This window comes from Ischnura elegans, chromosome 1, assembly GCF_921293095.1.
Source record: "Ischnura elegans chromosome 1, ioIscEleg1.1, whole genome shotgun sequence".
NCBI lineage: Eukaryota > Metazoa > Arthropoda > Insecta > Odonata > Coenagrionidae > Ischnura > Ischnura elegans.
The window spans coordinates 91,292,998-91,308,409 of NC_060246.1; the positions used below are offsets into that span (position 1 = coordinate 91,292,998).

Genomic DNA, 15,412 nt, shown 5'->3' on the forward strand with positions numbered 1-15,412 from the left:
CATCCCCCTCCATGCACCTCTTCCTTGGTGGACGCTGCTCCCCGTAAGCACTCCGCCTCTTTATCCTCTCCCTCTTCTTCAAAGAGTCAGTGAACTCTTTAATAATCCCTTACCCACGGTGTTTCCACCACTCGCGGCCATTCGCAAACAGGCGTTCCCATGTGTTCCCATTGTCTTTGTCCCTTGCTATTTGGGGCAACCTCCGTTTTATCGACTGGGTTGCAAGATCGGTATCCCATGGCCGGGAATTTTGTGTTGGCTTATTGGTTGAGGTTTTGCTGGGAGTGTGGATATAATCAAAGGGGTTGACCTGAGATGTCTCCGTATTTTTTTCGAAACTCGGTTTTTATGGGATGGTTGGAGTGGTTAAGTGTTGGTTTTAATGGGTATTTTTTGTTGCGCGGAGCAAAATTACCCCTGTTGTCGAGTCGTAAAGGTGAAATACATCTTCTTTCGCCGAGTTGAACGCGCAGATTTGCGTCTAATGCAGTTTTATTTCATTTTTTGCGATTTAATTTCATATAATGAGAGTTTTGACTGTTTGCGTGACGTTTAGCTCAAGCAATATTTTAGAACTAAAATGTGACTTAGAGTAATTACTTTCTCGTGTCCCTTGACTCCAAACGGTTTTATTTAATAATAAAATATACTTAGTGAATCCTAGATATTACCCAGGTGTTCATGCTTCACTTTAAAAAATATTCCTGCCAAAGCGACTCAATTGAACGTAAACGAAGGGAATAATAGAATGTGTGGTGTAATTTTTAATGCTGTGCTCTGTCAACGCTCCCATAATTCTCATTTAAATAATTAATTTTTCATAAACATTGAATTAATCCGTCATTTTATTTTAAGAACATAAGTTGTGATGGTATCTGTCATAATTATTTACTATCTAAATCTGTCATGAATAAGTAATTATCTCACGGAGACTAACTTTTATTGCGTTCGATAATGAATGTGTACCCTTGAGTTATCTTTGTTCAAATTTAAAATTTAGCTTTAAGTGTCCATTATTTTCTTCGGGGTCATGGTCGTTACTCAGCAAAATAAACTAGGATGTAGTGCAAGACGGAAAAACTAGAGAATCACAGAGAAGAGGCCATCATCCTCTTATCATGGCAGAGGCCACCGTCCTATTCTTCCGCTCTTACATTAGTATTCCATGAGCGCAGTAATCGACCAAGTAATGATGGGGATGATTCTTTAAAATTTTAGATGCCTGCGTTTTATATACTTAGGGCCGATGAAGTTCCAAAAAAGAACATCAGTTGCGTTGCAGAAATAAATCTCTCTCCCTCGTTTGAGATCGAGTTTCCTATTGACGTGTGTGATCATCGGAAGAATAAACGTGTTTCTCGTGGCTCCTTTGATAAGGTAGCGAATATGTTTTGGGGAATAATACGCCTTTGGATGCGTTAATGAAAGAGGAGGCCCGTGGTGCCGTAAGATATACTCGTGGCATTATCGACTGTTGAAATCTCCAACGCGTGAGTCGGCAATGGTATGTAATTTTGTCTTCCGAGGACGAAGATATTTAGGGGACCTCGAACGTTTCTCTCGGCTGGATTCTGCCTACATTGCATCTCTGTATTCGATTGTTTTCAAATCCCGGTCATTATCTGCTCCCCTATCAAAAATCATCGGAAGAATGTTTTCAAAGATGCCGCAAGGCATTTGCACGTTTGGGCTGTGATAAAGATTTTCATCCTTTTTCATAAATTATACCGTCATCAAGTACTAGGCCTTCAAAATAAACCGCAGTATTTCTCACTCTTGCGAATGTAGCTTGTAAATCACCTGGTATTTGCTTTATTTTATGTCTTGATCGATTTCACCACTATCAAGGCATTTCGATGGTGTTGTGGTGAAGTAAGATCTGATGCTTCCCCGGCCAATATAGACAAAGAAGGTTATTCGGGTTTCCACCCGGTTTATCTCACTCCATTCCCTGCCCTGAGGATGGATCACGACTCGTGTTCCGAAACGTCGACAGAATGGAGATAGACCACCCGGAAGGAAGCCCGAATAGCCTTCTTTGGTGTATGTGAATTCAAGCCAAAGTGGATACCTTGAATTTTGATTTGATGGGATTGATCTTATTTTTTCCATCATTTGAAATGGTTTGTTGCTGATTTCATTGCACGTACATGTAGTATTTTGCCTACTTCCTTCTCTACATTGTTGCTGGGTTCTCATAAGTTATACGCTTATCAATCAAGTTATATGTAATACATGACCGTTTAAAATTGTCTGATGATCGTGAGAGCTGAAGAATAAAGAACTATTGGATGTTTAAGTTTACAAGAACGATTGGAAAAAAGAGTATGTATTTGAAAGCATAAATATATATAGATTATTAGGCATTGCTAATATATTACGATGTAATTTTCTTGTCTTCAAATACTTTTCCTAATTTATTATTTCTTACAGTAGACGATATTCAATTCCACAAATGAAACGACTTTAGAGACTACATTTCGTAAAAATATATTTTTTGGTAGAATATTTTTCACAGCTATGCGCGCAGTTTCCCAAGGATCTTCTCTCAGTTTATGTGCTTATTAGTGAAGCGCTATTTGCTTCTCATCCCCTATAGTCTTTTGATTAAGAGGTGTAACATGACCTTTTTAATGATATAATTCTACTGTGTATAATCATCCGCTCGGACTGGGACGTGTTACAACTAACCTTTTTCACGTAGGTGTTAATGTCAACGGATGGCTTCTTCACAATATCAATTAGGGCAAGCATTGGAGTTGCCATGAAGGTTTGAGTTGTTTATTTTCTTTAGTGAAGACCATGTCTAAATGATCAAGTATAGTAATGATAATGGGCACCGTTTGATTTCATATGGTGGAAGATGATCTTTTATGTTTCTCAATGAATGTAAGCACCCCCTATCCGGATATTTATTTTCACTCGCATTGGAAAAAAGAGATTTTTATTTTCATCTAATGTTGAAGGATTATCAACTTAAGTGGATTATATCACCTTTTTTTTAGATATCCTTGTAAATTAAAAAAAATAAATTATTACCTTATAGCGTTGCAGTTTACAATTAATGACAATTCAGCGAAAAATGCTTGCACATTTTCCGGGGGTTCGTTGTGTTGACCTTTCTTTTTATCATCCTTAGTAGCTGATAAGACGAGCTGATTCTACCGTGCAATTGTGAGAGATACGAATAAGAAAGGGAACATATTTCTTTTCAGTGCATGTGTGTATCACCCGTCGAAAAATTCTCATTCGCTTCAGAAACTCATTTGTCTCAATTTTTCATCCTAGCCATAACTGTCAATACGTTAAGGAGATGTCGATGAAAAAATAAACTAGAAAAGATCCGATTTTTACTATCAGTGTTTAAAAAACAGAAATTAGCCTTCTTTGGATCTCATTAGTGATGCTAGTGCCAACCAAAATAATGCTAGTAAAAATTCAATTTTTGTGGATAAAACGATTTTTTACCTGCGACCTATAAAAGCAGAGGGTTTGACCAAAATTCACTCATTCAGTCCTTCAATCCGCAGGTTTATATGAATCGGTGAGGGTAAAGCTCACCCTACTCCTAGCCAGAAGGTAGAACTTCACATTCAGCGTAGGGGGATAGCTTCCTTTCCCGTATTCACCTTCCATGTTCAAGGTTTTCATTGGGGTGTTGCAGGATTTGAATCCGAGACTCTATAATCTAACAGACGAAAACCCTAACGATCATATCCCAGCGTATTCGGTGGATCGGTGAAATTCTAATGTTTTCTTAGGATACTAGTAGCGAGAGAGAACCAGGGATGGCAAGTGAAACGAAACGAAAGAAAATATTTCGTTTCGACCCGGAGCGAAACGAAATTATGATTTCTTTCCTACAAGAAATGAAAATCACAAAGGAGTTTAGTAGGGACGAATCACTCCCGGGTGCGATACGAAATTAATCGAAATACGCTTCTCATACTTAATTTTCGATCCCAAAATTTGAGTGGAGGGGGATAAGAGGGAATAGTTTCGACCCATTACGTTTGACATACGTGTAGAGAGGTTAAAATATTGAGCTTAAAAATCAAAAGGCCAGTTTGCGTTCACCGCTCTCCTATCAATGGTAAAAATATGAGTGCTCTATGCATCCTATGTCGGTAGGCCGAAACTCTACTTCATTCAACCATACTCCGTACTCGGCGCGTGGGTCGAAACTAAACTGTAAGAAGGTGAAGCACGTGGTTCCTCCGGTGCGAAATATTATCTGCGTTTCGTTTCGTCCCAGAGTTTTAGTTTAGCTTCGATCCGAAGTAGTTTTGACTCCTACTTCGTTTCGAGCTTGAATTTAGCTCCCCGGATTTAAATCCATTTAATTTTGTTTCTATATTTCGCTCCTGGGAAAGAAACTATTGAAATTTTACTGGTTTTGACTTTCGTTTAATTTCTATTGCCATCCCTTATTTTGGATGATCCTATGTTTTCCGATCGCGAAGACTGTCCTTTTGTCTTTGTCAAGGAAAAAGGCTCACATTCCTTGAAAAAGAGAATTCCCTTCCCTTTTCACTTCACAGAGCGATCCGCATCGGTCGGGAAACGCAAACATTAGCGTATTGACGCAATGCAAGTTTTTTTATCATCACATAATACTGAGATTTAAAACTTTAATTCTTTTGAAGGCTTTCACATAGTTATTATTCCAATGAAGCTAATTTACTACGAATGGAATCCTGAAGAGAACTTATTAGCTAATTTACTAAGTTTGGAATAAAACCTAGGGCCTTACACAACGCGGTTCTGGACGCATAACATTGAGAACATCTCGCTATCTATACCGGATACAGATAGGGGGCGCCCTCCCCCCCCATTGCGGGCCCGCCCGTATTGCCAAACGTTGCAGAACCACAATTATAACTTTTTATAATATAAGACGACATTGTCTTGTATGTGTGTGTAATAAATTTAATTAAAATTTTCTAAAACTCCGGATGTGACTTATTTTTTTTAGGATAAAAGTAAAGGTAACTCAAGATATCTTTTGCGCCCCCCCCCTTGAGTTTTTTCTGCATCCGCTACTGATCTATACTGGAGAGAACATCCGGACACGCTACACTAAAGTCATTCGCCCCAAATTCTCTCTTTCTTTTCCGCTTACACTCCCACATTCCCTTCTCTTCTTGATCTCCATCTCCGGAAAAATGCCCCATTCTTCGCCAACACCCACGCCCTCTCGCTCACTCACCTGCGAATCCTCCGTTTTCCCGCCGGCGGCGACTGTCCGGTTGGATGCCGCCAACTTCGCCTTCGGTCGGGCCTACTACGCCCATCCCTTTCCCGGGGTCGCACCCTTTCGCCATCTGCATCTTACGATTCGAAGGGCGGAGTAAGTTTCGCCGGCGGAAAACTCCCTGGAACTTTACAGTTATTCCCTCCCTTTCTGCAAACGAGTTTTAATCCTAGATTACCAAACCTGACTCAGAGTCATGTGGTCACTAAACCCTCGTCATTTTGGTGACGCTATTTTTTTACCTTCTCATGAGGTTATTTTTGTGCTCTAAACCAATTAACTTCAAGTTTTATTATTCTTAATGTATATTTTAAAGTTTAAGCCGTACTAATTATCTAACAAACTTGAAAATATATTTTTTTAACATGAGTTGTTAGTGAAAACTATTTAAAATGCCATAAATTACATAATTTTCTATTACAAAATGCATTCCCCAAAACTTAAGAAATTTAATTTAAGCTTAAAATAGTTACGAAGTTTGAGTTATCCAGGGTTAATTAAGTATCTGAAAGCTTGAAGGGGTCCTCCGTCTTAGAAAAATTTAGTAAACAACGAGTGTAGGCCAGTTTTACATACACACCACAATCTTGATATATCTATTATATTGTAGATGAGCTTGATGTACGGTCTGAGTTTATTGTGCTGATCATGAAGAATTTTAAAGAGAATTTTGAGTTGGTATGCTTTGTGGATTGTTTACGTTTACCGTTGAAACGTCCACAATAAATAAACCCTTTGGCTCAGCATCATATCTATCATGTTCAAGCCAACCAAAATAAAAATAATAATGATAAAGCACGTACTATTAAGGGGAGGAAAATATTATTACTCCATAAGTCGTAGAATTATTGTTACACTGAAATCAATTTGGTGTTTGATTATTACCGCTGAATCCGTGCTTTAACCCGGCGATGAAATGGAATAGACGAGGGAAGAGCCCGCCTCATCCTAAGGCGCACTTGTGAACTTCTACACCTTCCTGTCCCTCAACGATTGTCTTCAATAGGCCATCATGTCTCAAGATAGGGCCGATAAGGTTGTTCTGTCTTCTTATAAAGGTTTATATGAGGCTTCTCTTCTCTCCTACACTTCTTAGGTCTTCCTCATTACTTACTCGGTCGATCAATTTGATACTCATTGTTCTCCTGTTGCAACACATTTCGAAAGCCTCTACCTTATATTTCTCCGCTGATGTCACTGTCCATGCCTCACTTCCGGAGAGATGCATACTCGAAATTAAATTTTAAGTTCTGATAAATTTCTTCCCTGTTAATATTTTTAAATTTCCCGCTGTAAGCTGATCTTTCTTCTGGTGGAATGCTTTATTCGCCTGGGCTATTCGACTGATAATTTCTTTATTGCGTATCCCATCGTTAGTACCTGCTTCTGCTTTCCAAGTAATGTAATTTATTCCCCTCTTCCAGTTTATGCTCCCTTTTTAATGCAAGTCTTGACTTCTTCTCTTGAAGTCTTCGACTGCATATAACAATCTAAGTTTCATTTGAACTTATTTCCTCCTGATATCTACCCATTACCCCATCTATACTGACCAAAATATTTTTAAAATCTTTCTTTCATACTCTGGTGTGAGAGCTATTTCATCGGACAATTGTAGTATACTCATGTTTTCTCCTTTGATATTCACTTCCCAGGCTTAAGTTTAAGTGTATATAGTTGTTGCGCAATGTGATTAGGTAATGCATTGAATGGGAAATCAGTCTAAAGACCTTTATTGCAAAGTAATGAAAAACATTTACAGTATGACAATATAAAATGATATGATTAGATGATAACTAAATATAATATGATTATAAAAACTTAAGTAGCAAATAGGAGATACAAAATTTTATCTTGAATGTTTCATCTCTCAACATTATATTCACACCTAATTGTAGGAAACATAAAAAAAGAAAACATCCAAACATAAAGAGATTGACTAGAAATGAAACGGATGCGGAGTTGACTCACGCTTGAGCCTTGGAGACGATAGTGTGCTGAAAGGAGCGAATACGAATGGAAGGACCTCTGAGTGGCATTTTTTCGAACTTTTTCAGATTAACCCGCTCAGAACGGAGAGTTTTGAATCCCTCCGGCCTTATTATAAAGTGTTCACTCGCTTAAGCATTAGAAAAATGTAGATGCAGAGTCCTGATAAAGTATTTATAATTTTTAGAATATATCTTAATTAAAATCTGTGTGCTCTGATTAAAGTGCTTTTCCAAAGCTATTTAAATATATGGCATCTAAATAAATGATGCGTGCATTACAGATGTCCTCAAAATATTTACGTTTACGTATCACTTGACAAGTTTTCCTGGTGTTGATTCAAAGCACATTTAAAAAATCATTGAATGTTATAATTCCACTCGAAGTACATTAGTCAATTGCTTCGATGATGATCATCAGCTCATAGGGTGAAGAGATGTAACCTCCGTCGACACTTAAAGAATGGAATGGTTTTAAAGCAGCTTATAGTTTTGGACCACTTTCCGCTAATTTATGGCGTATCCCTACGCATGATGGCTTTGTCAATCGTTTTATCGCTCATTAGAGGTGTATGATGAAATACTGTTGCGACTTGATCTTGAAATGCCGTTGCTTGGTGTGCTTGTCACAAGTCCTTCTGCTTCCTGTGGGAAATGAAATTATATTAGTCAGAACATCAAAATAAAACTTAAAGAACTGGAAACTTACAATGATAGTCAACGTATTTTCCTCATCTTAGCGAAATAATGTTCATTGAAATAATTATCTGGTCAAAGTAGAATTTAATGTGGTGTTATTTATTTTGGATTCCATTAAATCCTAAATTTATGATAATAAGGAGGATTTGTGACTGGGGCAATATTGTTGAAGAGACCTTAAAAATGACTGCGTACATAGCACATTATTCTCAGGCATTTTCCTGCAGTTATCGAAGTTACCCTGTGAGAGAGTTCGTTACCGCTCGTATGTATTTTTATTGATCTTGCCAAGTGCTTGAAGCCACTTTAATTTATGAATTAAATTATCATTTATTATTTATCTAAGAAGGACTAATGAAAATGAGACTTATAGGCACATTCTATATATATTTGCTTGTTACAACTCGGTCTCATGTGGGGAATAGAATAAAAGAGTCATAATTTCTAAACCATGAAGCCAACCAACTGTGTGAAGATAGATATTTTTACTTGAATTGATGGTGGTTTGTTAAAATAGTTCAGAAGAGAGCAGATTTTGCGCATCTTTGGTTTATTATTCAGCAAAATTGTACATTGTTGTTGCGTTTACCGCGGTAAAAGGATATATTTGTTATTCCAATGTGGGATACGGATACATTAAATAATAAGAATTATATGTGACGTGTTGGACTGTTTTGCAATTTTTAACATACATATGCACCTTAAAACTTCGGATGTATTACCAGTGAATTGTAAGTATTTTCGGTGTGAGAGGCTAATGCAATATAACTCTATATGTATATCGCTCATTATTACTGATAAAACTTGGTTTACTTTCAAGACTTTTTCGTGTGATTAAGTGAAAGTATGGGAATCGTTTATATCATGAGGTGAATTTGGATCCCTAGTTATGTTACCCGAGTTTGTTTTGATATTAAGTGTACATATTGTTGAACCAAAATATCGCTCTTACACAGATAAGTATAAAAAACGCTACGGATAACTTCACCACTATATTTTCTTGAAGTTTATTTTCAAAGCGGATAAGTGTAGGATTTTGACTATTATTTACTTTTACATCTCATTTATTTAGTTTAGAAATTTCCATGAAATGATTCAATGCCAATAAAAGTAACTGAAATCTAAGAATGTGGTAGATTGTCCTTACAGGGGTCGTTTGAAAAGGCCGCGGCCTGAAGTAGAAATGGCACTTGTACGGCCAAATAAAGGGTATTTATATAGTAATCGTAAAGGTAGTATCAAATATGTCATTGCCATGAATGATATGCTAGATGAGGATATGAAAACTTCCAGATGAGTGCGTGTTCATTTTTGTTACAATGAGTAAATACGTTTCCACGTGAGGGAGAGAATTCGTTGAAGGAAAATCGGGAAAAGGCCGCCAGGTGTGACCAAGGAAAAATACGGAGACCACTGAGGATTGCGAATGGAAAATTGTAGTGGGTCAATTATGGTGAATAAAATGACAAAGAGAAAGCAAGCTATTCCTCGTAGATTTTTGAAAAATGTGATGGATAGCAGTAAAATCTCTAAAATTAGATTTATCACTAGACTAGGCCCGGACCTTGGGTGGTTCAGGGGGGCACATGCCCCTGGCGGCAGATTTCAGGTGGCGGCAAATTTTGGAAAGTTTATTTAAAAAAAAAGTTACTTTATTTTTCTAACGAAATTTAAAAATTATTTTAAATCATAAAATATTAATCAATAATTGATAAAAACTGCATTCCCCAAATATAAAATATGTAATTTCAACTATTCAATCTCAAAAATAGCTTAGGGGGAGTCTATTAATTACGTGAGGTGATTTTTGACGATTTATGCCCCCCCCCCTTTTCCCTCTTATTTAATGAGATATAGTGACATTTGGCCCCGCCGCCTTCCTCTTATCTCACGCGAGATTGTTTCAAATGAGTATTTTCAGTTAAAATACGTTTATCTATTCTTCATTGCGTTGGATTTATTAAACAAAAACAATTAGTTTAGTTATTTTTATTTAACATTAGTTAAGACAAGTATTCAAGATAACTAAAATCGCAATTTTACACTGTTTCTTGCGGAAAAAAACTACCTTTTACTCGCCAGGACCCTTCTCTCTCTCCCGCGTGGGATTGGTTGAGAATCGGCTTGACCCCCTCCCTCTCCTAAACGCCCAAACGTAATCAATTGCGGAGGTATTATATTATGGTGATGGGTGAAGGGAGCGAGAGGGGACCGGGGTAGGGGGCGGAAAACTGATCTTTGCCCCCCCTGACTTAACTCCAAGGTCCGGCCCTGCATTAGACTGTGTGTTACCTTGAACCCTAGTGGAGAAGGACGAATGGGAGTTTTTGGAACCTCGGGAATGCTGGACATCTGAGCATCTGAAGAGGTCGGCAGAGAGCTTGAAGTGGTCCTCGAACTCTTGGCCTCCTTCTTGCTGGGCACTGGAAACTCTCCCAGGTCGTTGATGGCGTATTCGCTGCTCTTCCGCCTCCTGGCTTTCGCACCCCAAGACAGCGTGTTCCTGAAAATCGGCCACCTTCCCGAACTCGCACTGGAACTCACCTGGTGACGCAAAAATATCGGTAAAAATCGATTTTTCGAGAGATCGATTTTTAATCGAAATGAAAAGCTAGATGCAGTGATGCTTCCGGGTTTCCTTCCGCGTTGATCCAATTTCCTGGACAATATTTCGCCAACGCTCCAGTTGGCTTCCTCAGGTGCACTGAAGTGCCGATGCAGAATTTGGTCTCCTACATATACACCCTGTTTAACGCCTTTGGTGTGGAAGAGTGTTCCGAGCAAGTTCAGCATCGGCACCTCAGTAGACCTGAGGGAGCCTACTGGAGCATTGGCGAAGTATTGTCCATTAAATGGATCAAAACGGAAGGAAACCCAGAAATATCATTGCCTATAGTTAAAATCTCCGCGGAAGCCTACATGGAAACCGAAGATAAGCTAGCCTTTTTTTAAATAATCAAAATTTCAACCAAGAATTGACTAAAAAAATGTTCTTTTTTGAAAAAATACGGTTCATACTCAAACATGTTTCAACTTAGGAGTGGATGGCAATATTTGGTGGAACTGTGTAACATGAAACATAATCACAGATGCACTAATATTGTGTTCCACTAAATTTTTATTAGTCTGACCAAGGTTTCGACACTATACACTATGTCGCAGTGCAGTGGCGTAACTATGGGGGGGATGAGGGGATAGATCCCCCTCCAAAGTCTCAGAGAAATATGAAAAATATTTAAAACTATTGTCTAGATTTGATGTTTAATAACTCCATCTACTTAAAGTTTATTTTAAGTGCCAAAATGATGTAAAATGCATTGATAGGCATGTTTTTCTTCAAAAACTTTCCTGCACTCCCCGTTACCTGGGGAGGAGCCCCCCCGAGCCATGACCCCCGAGAGAGAACGTCAAACGTTGAACGTCGTTTTCTCTCGGTGATCGTGCCCGAGCTCCCTCCTCTTCACCCCAAACCATATTCCTAGTTGCACTGTGTCACATTGCCTTTGCGAATAACATGGTGTACAGTGTCGAACTCTGGGTCAGACTAATGCAACATGCAATGCTAGTCCATATGTGATTATGTTTCACAAACATATTTACCTTTCATTTGACCAACGCACAAAATATACATTTGAGTAGAGGAAAAAAATCTCAAAAAATCTACTCAGGATACCTGATTGAATATTTGTGGTCAAAATTTGCAAATGCAATCTCATTAATGTTTTTGATCACCGCTTGGAACCATTAGGCTCCACTAAATTGTTTTAGTCAGATCTACTGATTGAGATACTGTCTTCATGATCGAGGGCGTGCTTTTCCAATTTTACGGGCCATGGAGAAAAGTCTTTCACTAGTGACGGATGAAGTTATCACATGCCGGTAGTGACGCTGCTAAGATCAAACGAAATGGTCAAGATCGAAGTTGAAAAATAGAGTTTGGATCGAAACTCGAATATTATGGCTCGATCACGATTTCGAAGATCTTTGACTATTAAGTAAGACTCAATTTTCGATTTAAATCAAAATCGATTTATCCGTCAGTAAACTCACCCATTCCGGCTTCTTCCCCGTGATCCTCTCAATCACCATTCCCATTATCTTCCACTTCACGTCGAACATGAAGAAGATGAACGCTCCTTGCAGGCCGTTCAGGAGGATGAACGGGTACCAGAGCTCCTTGATGTCCGCCTGGGCCGCCACGAATCCACAGATCCAGCTCAGACCCATTATAGTCGCCAGCTTGACGTACAAGTACAAGCGCGATTTGTCCTTCACGGATATGCAAGAAGTTGTCGTATCGGGACGACGGAACGGTCTCTTGGGGACCATGCCGGAAGTCTCCGCCACGGTGGTCTCACTCTCCGTGGCCCTGCAAACTCGCTGGTTGCAGAGTGTCTCCTCCTCCATGGCTTTCTTCCTCATATATCGCCTGCTCTCCTGATTCTCGTGGATCTTGAACACGGAGCGCGCGAACAGGCCCGCGTTTGCCAGGAGCAAGGTGATGGTCGGCACTGAAAAGAATATGGCAGCCCCGACGCTGTTCCCCAACCAGCACATCCCCTCTACGGTCAGCCCGTAACCGGGTCGAACTTTTGACAGGGTCGAGCCGGAATCGGCTGGAACCATGTCTATCGCGATGCTCAGTCCAGTGAGCAGCAAGGGGACTCCCCACGCGTAGGCAGAGTATTTCAGGTGCATGCGCTTGGAGGAGTCTCTGCTGCCGGTTTGGTTGTGCCTGGAGGAGGAGGAAGAGAAGGTCCTCCACACGTCGACGCTCATGACGTTCATCCAGAAGACGGCTGCCAGGTAGAAGAAGTGCGTGACCACCGCAGAGGAATAGCAGAACCAGGGGCCTTCGTCGTGTAACAGCTCGATTCCTGATAGTAGAACTATGGACTGAGAAAAAAGTAATTATGGGGATTATTCATGGAGTTTACTGAGGAGTTTATAAGAATTTTGAATGAGGGTTCTAAGTCTTAACAACCTAGGGCGAAGTCGATTGTATTCGAAAGAGCTCCCAGCATGGCCCAAGATACGTGGTCTACCAGCTAGCCTCCCAGATTGATGCAAGAAAATACACGGTGATTTCTATAATGCCTTAACACGTTGCGTACCGGGGTATTTAAATTCCTTTTACACTTCGGTTCCGGTGGTTTTTCAAGTGGAAAATTTCGAGGCCCCACCATGTCAAGTTCCTGCTGAAAACGGTCCGAGGCAGATACCATGTGTGTGCCCGTGACCTCAGCCGAGGGTCGGGGAAGGCCCATTAATTAGCCAAGGTGAGAGGACTGTGTTTGTCGGGTGGCTTCGCCCCTCGCACCCCTTCTAGGTTAGTACGTCCCGCCGCGCCTTATCGCACATCTCGAACTAGGTCGCAGCGGCGTGGAAATCGATTGGAGATGGTATTATGCCACCGCATTCAAGTGCCACTATTACGGAGAAAAGGTGCTCTTTATGTTCACACATCGGGCGCTTAAATGAGGTTTAGGGCCCGATCAAACTGAGAACGACTTGTTCGCCGTGATCGCTGTATTTCAGAGGTTTGCTTGATCCTGGACAAACCGCAGAGTAAATATTTTGCGCAGTCACACTTAAGGGTCTATCACAGTCGTACCAAGACCTACAGGGATTGAGTTAGATTCGTTCGACGGAGAATCTTTGTACGCACATTTAGTCTCAGTTCCAGCTCTGTATCTTGACACTGCGTGAAGTTGCGGGTTAAAATCTTGCAAAAACTGATCAAAAACAGCCTACCCACAAAACGAGAAACTTCAATCTGGTTGTAGAACAGGCAGGTTGGCACTGCTAGTCTGTATTATTTTATATGTGAAATGGAGACGATTAGCACATGAAATAATTATAAATAATTTTGTAATCTGCACTTCGCCATTATTATTTTAATCATTCTTACCGTAAATCGGTTTTGTTACTAAACTTATTATATACTTGTCTATCTTTACTGTGAGTGTTAAAAAGTGCGGGCGGATGGAGTTTAGCGGTCCACCCCGCTGCAAAGAGCGATACATTGATAATTTTTCACGTGAATTTAGGGCGGACGGAACACAAATACCAGAAATTACACGATACTTCAATTCTAAGCGTTCCGTGTAAAAAAAATTATAACTGAGAAAGCACTGAAGTGAAAATTTCGAGATTTTGGCAAATGTACATCTGCATCAAGATACTTCCCCGTAAGCCGCATCAATAGGTGTGTATGGGGGTATATCAGGACACCAGCAGTTTACAAATAAAAAGGAAATGCTGTAACGAAATTACGCCTAGCATTTATCAATGTACTTTATCGTTTCGAGAAAAAACGAATTCCCTTACCAATCCGCTCGGCAAAATACCTCTCTTGATTTATCGTTTTTGTCGGACCTGGAAATATAGTGGGGCTCTAATATGATGTTCTCTGTGTCGCCTTTAAAGATATTCATTCTCAATTGCTGAAGCAATCTAAGCCTAGCGCGTATCCTCCCGAGTCTCTAGCGGCACCCAATCTAATTCGTTTTACATCTGTGTAACGCTTTCTGTACGCCCGTAGCAGTTTTTGATGGATCGCGTAGTTTTACTTAGTATTTTACTAAGTTCACGCATTAAGTCTTTCTGCACCAGATCTCTTACGCTCTCTGTATATCCAAATTGTGGCCGGATGAGTGCGAAATAGCACCCCACCTTTACTGTCTCATTCGAAAATATTCCACAATACGCTTGACGAATTTTATTATCTTCAGGGCTCAGCCACAAATATTTCTCATGTGTGTTCCCCACGTTAGGTTCGAAAATTTTGTCCATAATAAAATGTTGACTGTAGTCTAATATACATGCATAAATCAGAAAATTTCATATCTGCGGTTCCCAACCGATGGCACGCGTACCCCTTTGGGGTACGCGCCGAACTATTCGGGGGTTTCTATTCATACAATTATTTATAATTAAAAGTGTCACCCACCCGTAGTGAAATTATGTACTTAATAAAATGTGCACGCTACATTTTTGGGGGTACAATATTACTTATATAGGTAAATATAGATGGATACGGGAGGAAAAAAAGGTTGGGAAGTGTTGTTTTAAATGAAAGGTTCTGTTTACAATGCGTTGAGTCACAAAAAATACCAGTAAATTGGAAGTGATGCATCCACTCAAAAATATAGCATCAAGTACAATACTCTACCTGTGCCAGAAGTAGTGCCCACGACAAGGCGAGCAAATTCCTCCCCGGAAGATTCCTTAGCTTCGGGAGAAAAGAGTAGATGAGGATGTGGATGATGAGGAAGAAGACGGAGATGGACATGCAGGTGAGCATCAGGTATCCCTGGATGAAAGAATGGATGCTAGAGTCCAAGGATGACAATCGAGTCCCCGCCGTTTGGTTGTCTCCTTCGACCGAATCATTTGGGTGGCTCCCAGAGGAATTCCCATCGTCGGTAGTCCAATTCGAAGGATACCTCTCCGTAGTCTGCTTAACGATGGC

General features: G+C 39.9%; 1 protein-coding gene across 2 annotated transcripts in view; it reads right to left on the reverse strand.

Annotated features, from left to right (window-relative positions):
• Positions 1–6,968: 6,968 nt before the first annotated feature.
• The window catches only part of LOC124165832, a 60,133-nt gene continuing 51,689 nt past the window's right edge, over positions 6,969–15,412 (reverse strand). For both annotated transcript variants that reach the window (XM_046543364.1, XM_046543370.1), the window contains exons 6-9: positions 15,113–15,412; positions 11,989–12,834; positions 10,231–10,482; positions 6,969–7,884 (exon numbers count right to left, since the gene is read on the reverse strand). In XM_046543364.1, coding sequence (XP_046399320.1) covers positions 7,792–7,884; positions 10,231–10,482; positions 11,989–12,834; positions 15,113–15,412 — 1,491 coding nt within the window. In that variant the 3' untranslated portion in view covers positions 6,969–7,791. The remainder of the gene's footprint in view (positions 7,885–10,230; positions 10,483–11,988; positions 12,835–15,112) is intronic.